This window comes from Choloepus didactylus, chromosome 6 (genome assembly GCF_015220235.1).
Source record: "Choloepus didactylus isolate mChoDid1 chromosome 6, mChoDid1.pri, whole genome shotgun sequence".
NCBI lineage: Eukaryota > Metazoa > Chordata > Mammalia > Pilosa > Megalonychidae > Choloepus > Choloepus didactylus.
The window spans coordinates 127983633-127998273 of NC_051312.1; the positions used below are offsets into that span (position 1 = coordinate 127983633).

General features: G+C 39.5%; 1 protein-coding gene across 2 annotated transcripts in view; it reads right to left on the reverse strand.

Annotated features, from left to right (window-relative positions):
• Positions 1 to 12899, reverse strand: part of ALG9 (ALG9 alpha-1,2-mannosyltransferase) — a 162961-nt gene extending 150062 nt beyond the window's left edge. Inside the window, exons 1-3 of one of the 2 annotated variants that reach the window (XM_037841407.1) lie at positions 12690 to 12899; positions 11650 to 11788; positions 10690 to 10824 (exon numbers count right to left, since the gene is read on the reverse strand). In XM_037841407.1, the coding sequence (XP_037697335.1) occupies positions 10690 to 10824; positions 11650 to 11788; positions 12690 to 12820 (405 nt within the window). In that variant the 5' untranslated portion in view covers positions 12821 to 12899. The remainder of the gene's footprint in view (positions 1 to 10689; positions 10825 to 11649; positions 11789 to 12689) is intronic. The other variant, XM_037841408.1, reaches the window with a different exon arrangement.
• Positions 12900 to 14641: the final 1742 nt, after the last annotated feature.

Genomic DNA, 14641 nt, shown 5'->3' on the forward strand with positions numbered 1-14641 from the left:
GACCTGCCCTACTGGAGATACTAAAGGGAGCCCTACAGACAGAGAAACAAAAACAGGACAGAGAGACTTGGAGAAAGGTACAGTACTAAAGAGATTCGGTTTGGGTACAATAAAGGATATTAATAGAGGGAAAAATATGGCAAACATAAACCAAAGGATAAGATGGCCGATTCAAGAAATGCCTTCACTGTTTTAACGTTGAATGTAAATGGATTAAACTCCCCAATTAAAAGATATAGATTCGCAGAATGGATCAAAAAAAATGAACCATCAATATGTTGCATACAAGAGACTCATCTTAGACACAGGGACACAAAGAAACTGAAAGTGAAAGGATGGAAAAAAATATTTCATGCAAGCTACAGCCAAAAGAAAGCAGGTGTAGCAATATTAATCTCAGATAAAATAGACTTCAAATGCAGGGATGTTTTGAGAGACAAAGAAGGCCACTACATACTAATAAAAGGGGCAATTCAGCAAGAAGAAATAACAATCGTAAATGTCTATGCACCCAATCAAGGTGCCACAAAATACATGAGAGAAACACTGGCAAAACTAAAGGAAGCAATTGATGTTTCCACAATAATTGTGGGAGACTTCAACACATCACTCTCTCCTATAGATAGATCAACCAGACAGAAGACCAATAAGGAAATCGAAAACCTAAACAATCTGATAAATGAATTAGATTTAACAGACATATACAGAACATTACATCCCAAATCACCAGGATACACATACTTTTCTAGTGCTCACGGAACTTTCTCCAGAATAGATCATATGCTGGGACATAAAACAAGCCTCAATAAATTTAAAAAGATTGAAATTATTCAAAGCACATTCTCTGACCACAATGGAATACAATTAGAAGTCAATAACCATCAGAGACTTAGAAAATTCACAAATACCTGGAGGTTAAACAACACACTCCTAAACAATCAGTGGGTTAAAGAAGAAATAGCAAGAGAAATTGCTAAATATATAGAGACGAACGAAAATGAGAACACAACATACCAAAACCTATGGGATGCAGCAAAAGCAGTGCTAAGGGGGAAATTTATAGCACTAAACGCATATATTAAAAAGGAAGAAAGAGCCAAAATCAAAGAACTAATGGATCAACTGAAGAAGCTAGAAAATGAACAGCAAACCAATCCCAAACCAAGTACAAGAAAAGAAATAACAAGGATTAAAGCAGAAATAAATGACATAGAGAACAAAAAAAACAATAGAGAGGATAAATATCACCAAAAGTTGGTTCTTTGAGAAGATCAACAAGATTGACAAGCCCGTAGCTAGACTGACAAAATCAAAAAGAGAGAAGACCCATATAAACAAAATAATGAATGAAAAAGGTGACATAACTGCAGATCCTGAAGAAATTAAAAAAATTATAAGAGGATATTATGAACAACTGTATGGCAACAAACTGGATAATGTAGAAGAAATGGACAATTTCCTGGAAACATATGAACAACCTAGACTGACCAGAGAAGAAATAGAAGACCTCAACCAACCCATCACAAGCAAAGAGATCCAATCAGTCATCAAAAATCTTCCGACAAATAAATGCCCAGGGCCAGATGGCTTCACAGGGGAATTCTACCAAACTTTCCAGAAAGAACTGACACCAATCTTACTCAAACTCTTTCAAAACATTGAAAAAAATGGAACACTACCTAATCATTTTATGAAGCTAACATCAACCTAATACCAAAACCAGGCAAAGATGCTACAAAAAAGGAAAACTACCGGCCAATCTCCCTAATGAATATAGATGCAAAAATCCTCAACAAAATACTTGCAAATCGAATCCAAAGACACATTAAAAAAATCATACACCATGACCAAGTGGGGTTCATTCCAGGCATGCAAGGATGGTTCAACATAAGAAAAACAATCAATGTATTACAACACATTAAAAACTCAAAAGGGAAAAATCAATTGATCATGTCAATAGATGCTGAAAAAGCATTTGACAAAATCCAACATCCCTTTTTGATAAAAACACTTCAAAAGGTAGGAATTGAAGGAAACTTCCTCAACATGATAAAGAGCATATATGAAAAACCCACAGCCAGCATAGTACTCAATGGTGAGAGACTGAAAGCCTTCCCTCTAAGATCAGGAACAAGACAAGGATGCCCGCTGTCACCACTGTTATTCAACATTGTGCTGGAAGTGCTAGCCAGGGCAATCCGGCAAGACAAAGAAATAAAAGGCATCCAAATTGGAAAAGAAGAAGTAAAACTGTCATTGTTTGCAGATGATATGATCTTATATCTAGAAAACCCTGAGAAATCAACGATACACCTACTAGAGCTAATAAACAAATTTAGCAAAGTAGTGGGATACAAGATTAATGCACATAAGTCAGTAATGTTTCTATATGCTAGAAATGAACAAACTGAAGAGACACTCAAGAAAAAGATACCATTTTCAATAGCAACTAAAAAAATCAAGTACCTAGGAATAAACTTAACCAAAGATGTAAAAGACCTATACAAAGAAAACTACATAACTCTACTAAAAGAAATAGAAGGGGACCTTAAAAGATGGAAAAATATTCCATGTTCATGGATAGGAAGGCTAAATGTCATTAAGATGTCAATTCTACCCAAACTCATCTACAGATTCAATGCAAACCCAATCAAAATTCCAACAACCTACTTTGCAGACTTGGAAAAGCTAGTTATCAAATTTATTTGGAAAGGGAAGATGCCTCGAATTGCTAAAGACACTCTAAAAAAGAAAAACGAAGTGGGAGGACTTACACTCCCTGACTTTGAAGCTTATTAGAAAGCCACAGTTGCCAAAACAGCATGGTACTGGCACAAAGATAGACATATAGATCAATGGAATCGAATTGAGAATTCAGAGATAGACCCTCAGATCTATGGCCGACTGATCTTTGATAAGGCCCCCAAAGTCACCGAACTGAGCCATAATGGTCTTTTCAACAAATGGGGCTGGGAGAGTTGGATATCCATATCCAAAAGAATGAAAGAGGATCCCTACCTCACCCCCTACACAAAAATTAACTCAAAATGGACCAAAGATCTCAATATAAAAGAAAGTACCATAAAACTCCTAGAAGATAATGTAGGAAAACATCTTCAAGACCTTGTATTAGGCGGCCACTTCCTAGATTTTACATCCAAAGCACAAGCAACAAAACAAAAAAATAGATAAATGGGAACTCCTCAAGCTTAGAAGTTTCTGCACCTCAAAGGAATTTCTCAAAAAGGTAAAGAGGCAGCCAACTCAATGGGAAAAAATTTTTGGAAACCATGTATCTGACAAAAGACTGATATCTTGCATATATAAAGAAATCCTACAACTCAATGACAATAGTACAGTCGGCCCAATTATAAAATGGGCAAAAGATATGAAAAGACAGTTCTCTGAAGATGAAATACAAATGGCCAAGAAACACATGAAAAAATGTTCAGCTTCACTAGCTATTAGAGAGATGCAAATTAAGACCACAATGAGATACCATCTAACACCGGTTAGAATGGCTGCCATTAAACAAACAGGAAACTACAAATGCTGGAGGGGATGTGGAGAAATTGGAACTCTTATTCATTGTTGGTGGGACTGTATAATGGTTCAGCCACTCTGGAAGTCAGTCTGGCGGTTCCTTAGAAAACTAGATATAGAGCTACCATTCGATCCAGCGATTGCACTTCTCGGTATATACCCGGAAGATCGGAAAGCAGTGACACAAACAGATATCTGCACGCCAATGTTCATAGCAGCATTATTCACAATTGCCAAGAGATGGAAACAACCCAAATGTCCTTCAACAGATGAGTGGATAAATAAAATGTGGTATATACACACGATGGAATACTACGCGGCAGTAAGAAGGAACGATCTGGTGAAACATATGACAACATGGATGAACCTTGAAGACATAATGCTGAGCGAAATAAGCCAGGTACAAAAAGAGAAATATTATATGCTACCACTAATGTGAACTTTGAAAAATGTAAAACAAATGGTTTATAATGTAGAATGTAGGGGAACTAGCAGTAGAGAGCAATTAAGGAAGGGGGAACAATAATCCAAGAAGAACAGATAAGCTATTTAACATTCTGGGGATGCCCAGAAATGACTATGGTCTGTTAATTTCTGATGGATGTAGTAGGAACAAGTTCACTGAAATGTTGCTATATTATGTAACTTTCTTGGGGTAAAGTAGGAACATGTTGGAAGTTAAGCAGTTATCTTAGGTTAGTTGTCTTTTTCTTACTCCCTTGTTATGGTCTCTTTGAAATGTTCTTTTATTGTATGTTTGTTTTCTTTTTAACTTTTTTTTTCATACAGTTGATTTAAAAAAAGAAGGGAAAGTTAAAAAAAAAAAAAAAAGAAAGAAAAAAGACAAACAAGGGAAAAAAAAAAAAAAGATGTAGTGCCCCCTTGAGGAGCCTGTGGAGAATGCAGGGGTATTGGCCTACCCCACCTCCATGGTTGCTAACATGACCACAGACATAGGGGACTGGTGGTTTGATGGGTTGAGCCCTCTACCATAAGTTTTACCCTTGGAAAGACGGTTGCTGCAAAGGAGAGGCTAGGCCTCCCTGTATTTGTGCCTAAGAGTCTCCTCCTGAATGCCTCTTTGTTGCTCAGATGTGGCCCTCTCTCTCTGGCTAAGCCAACTTGAAAGGTGAAATCACTGCCCTCCCCCCTACGTGGGATCAGACACCCAGGGAAGTGAATCTCCCTGGCAATGTGGAATATGACTCCCGGGGAGGAATGTAGACCCGGCATCGTGGGATGGAGAACATCTTCTTGACCAAAAGGGGGATGTGAAAGGAAATGAAATAAGCTTCAGTGGCAGAGAGATTCCAAAACGAGCCGAGAGATCACTCTGGTGGGCACTCTTACGCACACTTTAGACAACCTTTTTTAGGTTCTAAAGAATTGGGGTAGCTGGTGGTGGATACCTGAAACTATTAAACTACAACCCAGAACCCATGAATCTCGAAGACAGTTGTATAAAAATGTAGCTTATGAGGGGTGACAATGGGATTGGGAAAGCCATAAGGACCAAACTCCACTTTGTCTAGTTTATGGATGGATGTGTAGAAAAGTAGGGGAAGGAAACAAACAGACAAAGGTACCCAGTGTTCTTTTTTACTTCAATTGCTCTTTTTCACTCTAATTATTATTCTTGTTATTTTTGTGTGTGTGCTAATGAAGGTGTCAGGGATTGATTTAGGTGATGAATGTACAACTATGTAATGGTACTGTAAACAATCGAAAGTACAATTTGTTTTGTATGACTGCGTGGTATGTGAATATATCTCAATAAAATGATGATTTAAAAAAAAAAAAAAAGAGAAATGGGGGAAGGGGCAATGGGGAGTTAAGAAATGAGTGTAGGGTTGCTGCTTGAGGTGAAGGGAAATTTCTAGTAATGGATGGTGGGAAAGAGCATTACAACATTCTAAATGTGACTAATCCCACTAATGGAAGGCTAGGGAGGGGGTGGAATGGGAAGATTAAGGCTGTATATATGTTTCCACAATTGAAAAAAAAAAAAAAAAAGTCTAAATAGATGACAATTGAATGCCAAGGATGAACCTGGGTGGGACTGGAGGATGGAGGACAGGAGGCTCAAAGGGTCACAGTTGAGACATAAGGAAAAGGAAATACAGAATGTAGAATGTAAGCTTTGTATCATTGTTGAATCTCTTGTACTTCTTAGCTGCGCTTAATGGGATTGCATAAAAGAATGTTCTTATTCATGGGAAGTGTATATGTGAATTACAGTGTTTGTTCAAGGGTGTGAGCAGCTAGCTCTCATATGTTCAGAAGACAGAGCAATAGATGATGGATGATAGATAGGGAGGGAGGGAGGGAAAAAATAGTGATGTGACAGCATGTTGAAGTTGGTGGACTGGGCTATCAGGGGAGGGGGTCAGGGTATGATGGAATTCTGTGTATGGGGTTAGTCTTGTTTTTGCAACTGTTCCTATAACTTTGAATTTATTTCAAAATAAAAAAAAATTAACAATGTAAGATAATAACTGCATTAAGGAACAGCTCAACAATGTCCACTATCACTAGTAATATCAGTGACGTAAGAGGAAGAATGTAGGGTTGGACATGTCAAATTTGAAGTGACAATAAATAATCAAATGGAAATAAAAAAAACTCTAAGCACTACATATTGTCATTTCTCTACTGAGCCCCTCAGAAAACAGAGAGGTTCAAAATGTACAAGTCCTATATTAATCATGTCTTTCCTCCGACAAGTTCAAAAAACAACAAAGGAAATACTAAGTAGGGAAGGAAAGGACAGTGTTCTTTTCTGCAGTTGCTACCTTGAATAAGTTCTGACCACCTCAAACCTAGTGGTTTGTAGCAGACTCCAAAACAGCATCCATGTGCCAAATGAAGTAAGATTTACCTAAGTGAGCTTTCCATTTCCTTGTTTCCCTTTTTCTTCTGTAGTTACTTCTCATCTTTTCTACTCTCCAAACATTAAATATTGAAAACCCTCAGAACATCGTCCCAAGCCCTCTTAGAAGCAGCTCAACAACCTCTCCTTACATCAGGGGTTCTAAACCTTTTTTTATTTTGGACCTGAAGGGGAGCTAGTGAAACACTGGACAGCTCCTCAAAATATTGCTTTTAAATGTACAAAATAAATTAAGAATGACTAACAAAGGAAACCAACCAGATTGAAATGCAGTTAACTAAATATAGTTTAATTGTGATGATAGATATGTTTTTTTATTAATGCATTAAAATTAAGATCTCGTGACTTATCCAATAACTGCTATAATTTCAAAGTAGTAATAAGCATAAATGATATTCAGAGTTACCTGCAATCTCTGTAATGTAATATGAAAGTCATGGGTACAGTTAATACTACTGTTCAAATAGATTCACAATTGAAGGAAATACTAAATTTTAATTAGAGATTAATGGAAATAAATACATAATTATTCCCCATCCAAATTCATGGATCATCTGTAATTCACCCAATGACCCCTTAGGGTCAGGAGATCCCAGGTCTCGCAAGCACACTGCCCTCAATGATCTCATCCATGCACATGGTTTCAATAACTTTTATATGTGGATTAGTTTTAAATGAGTGTCTTCAACCCACATCTCTCTTCTGAGCTCCAAACCCATTTATACAAATTTACTTAGTATTAGTATTTACATAAATTTACTTATAAATTTATTTAGTACCACACAGGCATCCCAAAGCTGGCATGTCCAAAAATGCACTCATCTTCCCTGCCAACCTTGCTGCTCCCCCCACTTTCCTTACCTCAGTAAATGCCACCCTATTCATGCTGATGCTCAAGCCAGAAACCCAAAACTCATCCCCCTCTTGATTTCCCTTTCCCCCTCAACTCCCAAATCCAGTCAATTACCAAGTGTAATCAATTCTATTTTCTGAAGATCTCTCAATTCTACATGATCCTTCATATCTCCACAGCAACCAAATTAATAACTAATTGTATTTATAATACATATAATAATAATTTACCAATATATACTTGGTGTTTATCATATGTCAGGGACTGTTCTAAATTACATGCATCAATTCCTCTGGTCATTTAAAGTATGAGCAAACCAAGGCACAGAGAGGTTAAGTAACTTGTCCAGTGTCACAAAGCAAGTAATTGGCAGAACCAGAATTTCAACCAAGACAGCCTAGCACCAGGGCACACTCTTCAGTCACCTCACCTGTGACCTCTACTCTCTTGTCTACATCACCACAATCACTTATCTGGACTACTGTAAAGCCTCCAGTAGTGCCATCCCCACATCCTTTCTTAACTCCTCTAATCCATTCACCACATCTAGACCTAGAGTAATCTTTCTAAATGCAAATGCAATGTCTCTCCTCTGTTTAAAATCTTTCAGTGGTTTCACAATGCACTTGGGAGAAAAAAACAACAAAAACAAAAACAGTCCTAATTCCTTAATAGAGCCATCCTGGTCTTGCACAAATCTGGCCTCTTCTTACTCCTTCAGTCACATCTAACCCACTCCACCACTCACTCTCTCTTCCAAAAGTCACACCAATTTCACAAGAAGGTCAGGATGGCCTTCTTGCCAGCCTCATTGTCCTTAGTCTAGAGGGTTGTTCCCAACTTCTTCCCTCGTTCCCATTCTTCCTTTATCTAGACAACTCCTACATTTCCTTCAGTTCCCTAATTAGAGACTTTTACTTCCAGGAAGATGGACTAGCCATCTGTGCCAGTTTGAATGTATTATGTCCCCCAGAAAAAGCCATATTCTTTAATGCAGTCTTGTGCGGGCAGACGTTATCAGTGTTGATTAGATTTCTTTGAGTGCTTCTTTGGAGATGTGCCCCACCCAACTGTGGGTGATGACTCTGATTGGATAATTTCCATGGAGGTGTTGCTCCACCCATTTAGGGTGGGTCTAAGTTGAGTCACTGGAACCATATAAATGAGCTGACGGACAGAGGGAACTCAGTGCAGCTGTGAGTGACATTTTGAAGAGGAGCTACTGCCAAGAGGGACACTCTGAAGAATGCCCAGAAGCTGAGAGAGGAACTGCAGTTTGAAGATGGCTGTTGAAAGCAGACTCTTGCTCTAGAGAAGCTGAGAGAGGACAAATATCCCAAGTGCAACAAACAGTGACATTTTTGAGGAACTGCAGCCTAGAGAGGAACTTCCTTGGAGAAAGCCATTTTGAAACCAGAACTTTGAAGCAGACGCCAGCCATGTGCCTTCCAAGCTAACAGAGGTTTTCCGGACACTGCTGGCCATCCTCCAGTGAAGGTATCCAATTGCTGATGTGTTACCTTGGACACTTTATGGCCTTAAGACTGTTAACTGTGTAGCCAAATAAAACCCCTTTTATAAAAGCCAATCCATCTCTGGTGTTTTGCATTCTGGCAGCATTAGGAAACTAGAACACCATCCTTTCCCCTATTCTTCCTGATAAGAATAGCTAGAAACCCTGGACATTATATGTGAAACAAAAATAAGATGACTCCAAAAGGTGGAGCGAAGAAGACAGACTGGATAGGAACTTTGGAACTTGAGGAACAACATGGTGGTAAGTTCCCAGGGTTTTCTTTTTGCCTTATATATTCCAAACTTGGAACTCAAGAAGTTGGCAACCTGGAAACACCAATGGGTATAGACAAAAAAAAAAAAAAGCCCTAACAAAAATGTGATCTCTCTAGCCAAAGGACCAAGACAGCAGTGGCCTAGCAAGACAAAAAACATTTAGACGATAACCGCTCTACTCAAGGCAACACCCCAGAAAAAATCGTGACCCCCATCTGCACCCATATCAGCAAAGGCCCAATAGGAAGACAGGACTTTAATTACCACTGGGTGGCAATGCCCCCCACCCTTACCCACTCAGTGTCAGTGGATACCATTTGGGGAGGTGGAACTTCTACATCTATCACGCGGCAGTAATGAGGTGTCCCTATTCCCTGCTAGGGTGGTGTTACAGCAGACTTAATGGAGAGTCAAGACTTTCACTATTGTCCAGCAGTAAAAAGCCCCCACCACCATCATGGTGTCAGTGGAAGCCACTTGGGGAGCAGTTAACAAGGCACTCCTACCCCTGCCAGCCAGGGAGGTATCAGCAGAGGCCTAGAGGGAGCTGAAACTCCCATTCCCACCCAGTAATAGTGAGGTGGCCAAGGGGGGAGCCTATACTCCTACCCCTGCTTTGCAGTAACAAAGTGGACCCCTGCAACTTTCCCTACCAGAGCAGTGTCAAAAAAACACAGCTAAAACAGAAGGTTTAAATGAGACCCAGAGGAACAGAGAGTCAACAGAAGAAGTATGGGCCCATAAATACAATCCAGAACCTCATAACATAATATCCAAAATATCCAGGTTTCAACTGAAGATCACTTATCATATAAAGAACCAGGAAGAACTCAAATTGGATGAAAAAAGAAAATCAATAGCTGACAATTCCAAGAAGACAGAGATGTTAAGAGTTATCTGACAAAGTTTAAGCAGTCATCACAAAAATATTCAACAAGCAATTAAGAACATGCTTGAAACAAATGAAAAAAGAGGAAGTCTCAGTAAAGCAACAAAAGATATAAAGAAGACCAAATGGAATTTTAGAACTGAAAAATTACACTAACTAAAACCCAAAGAAATCCATAGCACTTAACACAATATCAATTAAATAAAAGTTGATTCATTAGCATTTGTTAACCGATGACTGAACGAAAAAATGACCCTTCTTCAAAAACAGTCCCCCACTCCCAACTACCACTCTTTTGTCCTTTCCTTAAAACTGTTCCAGATGTGCTTTACATCTGTAATCAGCTGACTTTAAGTAAAGGCGATTACCTTTAATAATGGGTGGACCTCATCCAATCAGTTGAACACCTTAAGAGCAAAAACTGAGATTTCCTGGAGAAGAAATTCTGCCTGAAGATTGCAGCATCAATTCCTGCCAAGTTTTCAGCCTGCTGGCTGCCTTAAAAATTTCACACTCAAATCTGCAGCATAAACTCCTGCCTCAGTTTCCAGTCTGCTATCTTGTCAGCCTCTCTTACAGATTTCAGGCTTGCTAGCCCCCACAATCATGTGAGGCAATCCTTAAAATAAATGTCTTTGTGAGATAAAAAAAAAAACAAAAAAACTGTTCCAGAATATCACCTCTTGGTCAGTTGTGATTGTGTCCCAGTTGGCCTGCCCTTACCTTATTAGTTTGTAGAATTCTTGCATGAAATGCAGCTGGCCAGGCATGAAGCAACAGGTAAGCATAGGAACGAATGGCATAAACTGGGGAATATTCCCAAGTCTGGAACCCTTTCCCATAAATGAGGTAGTGTGTCTAAAATACATAAACAGAACAGTGGGTCAAAAATCCTCTTTAGGAAGATGCATGTGAAGTTTCTAAGTAAAAATATTAGAGATAATGGTACCCAAAAATGCTAAAATTCTCAGCAAGATTTGCTGCTAAAGGATAGGAAAAAAATCTAAATGACCTAAACTGAAAAATATTAGGACATTATAAATTCTACAAGATCATTGTTTGGTCAATATTAAAAGCTTGAAGGTAACCCTCTACTTATTTTTTTTTTAAATAGTCACTAGTCAAAATAGAGAAACTCTAAATCCTGTATTTCCTTATACTACCTACATCAAGCATTTTTCTGATTTTTTTCTTGACACAAAATGTGATCAATAAATTTTACTTTGAATTTTCTATAGTAAGAATTCCACAAATAATGTCTAAAATATATAAATAAAAAAATAACCATGTAAGTATGTTATTTAGCAACACTTTATTTTAGTAAATTCAGAAAAAAATAGCTAAAAGAGTTTAAACAAAGTGGTTGCCTCTAGGGAGTGGGATTTGGACATGAAAGTGGAGCAGTGGGCTAACTTATTCATTTAAGTTTTGTAGTAGTTGTAAACTTTAAAAACTATCTTCAATATTATTTTTATAAAGAGAATTCTAAATAAAATCACAAATTACAGCTTTAAGTAAACCAAACTCCCCACAGCCTTCAGTAGTAGGCAAATCATGTTTAGAATACAAAAGTGAAAATAATTTTTCTAGTAGTCACACTTGTATATTATCTGTATCCTGACTGGTAAAAAGTCCCAAACAGCCAAATCAAGAATAAAATAAAACTTTAAAGAAAACACCTACTGGTTCCCAGTAGTTGAATGTTTCATCACAGTCAGAGATGTTGCTCAGGAGAGCAGCACATAACCTTGCTGAGAGCAGACACTTGAAAGCAGTAGATCCTTCAGGAGCCCAAACTTGTCCTGCTTTGTTCCCAGATAAACTGTTCAGAAGAAAGAAAAAAAAAGAAGAAAAAGAAAAAGAAAGAAAAATCACAAAGCACTTGCTAACCAGGACTAAAACTAGCCAGAAAGGACAAGAGGGGAGGGGACATCAAAGCACTTATTCACCCAGAAAGGTGAACATTAGTTCTTCTGAGTACAATGAATAAGGAAAGAAATAAGACTTTACCACTCCTTCCATTTTTAGAGGTGTAAACTAATTCTTACACCTTAGCCCCTTAAATGACACTTTCATCCCAAGACCACTAATGATTTGAAGGCAACAACACTGTCATTCTCCTTTCTTCTCTTAACAAGGTTATTAATGTCCATGGCTTTATTCATTCGCCCATTTGTTCAATATGTAGGAACGTAATTAAGTGCAAGGTACATAAACGCCTCCAATTCCACGTGCTGAAAACTTCTTTAATGTTAACTTGCAGCTACCCAGGCTTGAGGAAAGCTGGCTGCTGATGCTGGAAGTTGGGGGGGGGGGGGGGGGGCGGCTGGCTGGGACGGACCACCAGAAGGGTAAAGGGGTAGGACTTCTGAGACAATGAAGTCAGCAGTGAGAAACAACAACAGTAAAACGTACACTTTTTGCTCCTGCCCAAGTCTCCCACCGAGGCTCTACCAACTCAAGCCCCAAGAAGCCAGGACTCTCGAGGCCTGAGCCAGAGACATCACAGACGCGCTTTCCAAGGTTTCTTTTAGAGAAGGGACCCAAGGCTAGGCAAAGAATGAACGTTGACCAGCCCAGAAAAAGCAGAAGGATCTGGCTGAAGACGCAGCCCTGGGAGGTCGAGCCGAAAGTCCGACCACCAACCCGGGTGAGACATTCCGGGGGCAGCCCCAAGCCACGCCGCGCGGCCGGCCACGCCCCCACCGCGCCCGCACACGTACTCGCTCCGACGCTCTGCGGCGCCAGTTTCTCGGCTGCACAGCAACTCCCGCAGCTTTTCTGCCGCCGAGGTCGTGTCCCCGACACCACCCCCACTTCCCTTCAGGCGCTGGCGGGCCCCTCGGCTCGCCATGGCAAGCGTGGGGAAAAAGGCAGAATTCAGCAACCTACGAAATCGGCGAGCGCAAAGACATAGCTTTGACTGGCAAACGGTGTCCGCCGAGGGACAAAAGACCTTGACATGCGCAGACAAGATTAAATCATTGCATGATTTGGTCAATGGAGGCAAATCCCCAGCAGAGAAGAAACAGGACTTTAGACTTTACTTTCACCATCATAACTATCCCTTCCACATACTTCTAACTCTGGCCACTCCTCCCTCAAACTTTCTTTCCTTCACTTGTCAATATTCTCCACTTGCCTGCAAAAACCGTCCTTCAGCTCCACTATTTAAAGGTAAGCACAAACATAAAGTGTCTAAACAACTCTACAAAGTTAGCTATTCAGTTAAAGCGCATAACACCACTGCCTACCAAAGGAGAGGTCCCTAAGAGGTCACTTTGATCTCTCTGTACTTTCGCGAGAGTAAGAGACACAGCGGTAATGGCAGAATATAGGATGAGAAGAAAAGTGAGACTGTAAAAATTCTGTGCAGCAAATTTAACCAAACAACAGTCACGGTCATTGCTACTACAGCATTTTACAACTTTTATCCTTTTAAAATTTAATACTAGTAAATAGTAGGGCCATATTCCAACCCAGATGTGTCTTTGATTATGAAGTCCACGCTCTTCCCACCAGGAAGCTCTGTAGGATTTTCAAACAGGCATGTTGATAATATCATTCCATCTGTTCCTGACATTCTGCCCATTCCCCCAAGCTCTACACCACCACCTGTGGAATTCTGCACTAGTAAATGAAATGAATTTATAGAGGGAGCACTGAACTTGACAGGGTCCCAGGTTACGATTTCTTGCTAAAAATTCCGAGTATGGAAAATGGAGATTGATCATATCACTTAACTCCTGTGTGCAATTGTAATTACCATGTTCAGGCATCCCAGATTAGGCACATGCCATAATCCATCCCCTCCTTTTCAGTCCCTCTTATATTTCACTCTAGTGCTGGCCATCCCTGCCTTTACCTGCTACTACAATAGCATCCTTATAGGACTCTCTCATCTCAAAGTCATCCTGTGCAACACTGTTCAATTAATTTTCCAAAGTACTACTCTGATTGTATCATTTCCTTAATCAAAAATCACCAGACTTTTCCTATTGCCTGTCAAATCAAGTATGAACTCCTCATTGTAGGACTCACAGCCTTTCATGAATTAGCCCCAGCCCCTTTACATTTCAACTAACAAGACTACTTCCCTGAAAATTGCCCCAAATGCTCCCTTATCCATTCCTCCACTTATGTATGCCCTCTTTTGCCTGGAATGGGCATCCTCCTCAACCAACAATCCTGTCCTATCAAATTCCTGCACTTGTTTTAAAATCCAGCTCAATGCAACCTCATCCATGTACCAGGCAATATTGGGGATGGAAGAAAAGTATAAATCAGATTACTTTCTCTCAGCTAATTTACAGCCTATGTGAAGAGCTAAGCCAAAACACATGTGCATACAAGATCCCTTGATTCTTTATTCCATTCCCCAAACACATTCCCATGCCAGTTTTTCCATCCCACTTCTGTTTCCCCAGTTGCTCAGGTAAAAAACCTAGGGGTCCTGCTTAATTTCTGACTTTCCCTCTCCCCACACCCCTCCCACACACACACATATTTAATTCTTAAGCAAGTCCATTTAAATATTACCCAATCCAATAACTTCTCACCACCTTGGTCCAGGTCACCATCATCTCTTGCTTGCATTACCATAATAACCTCCTAATTTGTCTCTTTGCTTCCACTCTTACCATTACATAAACTTTTCTCTACAGAAGAATGAATA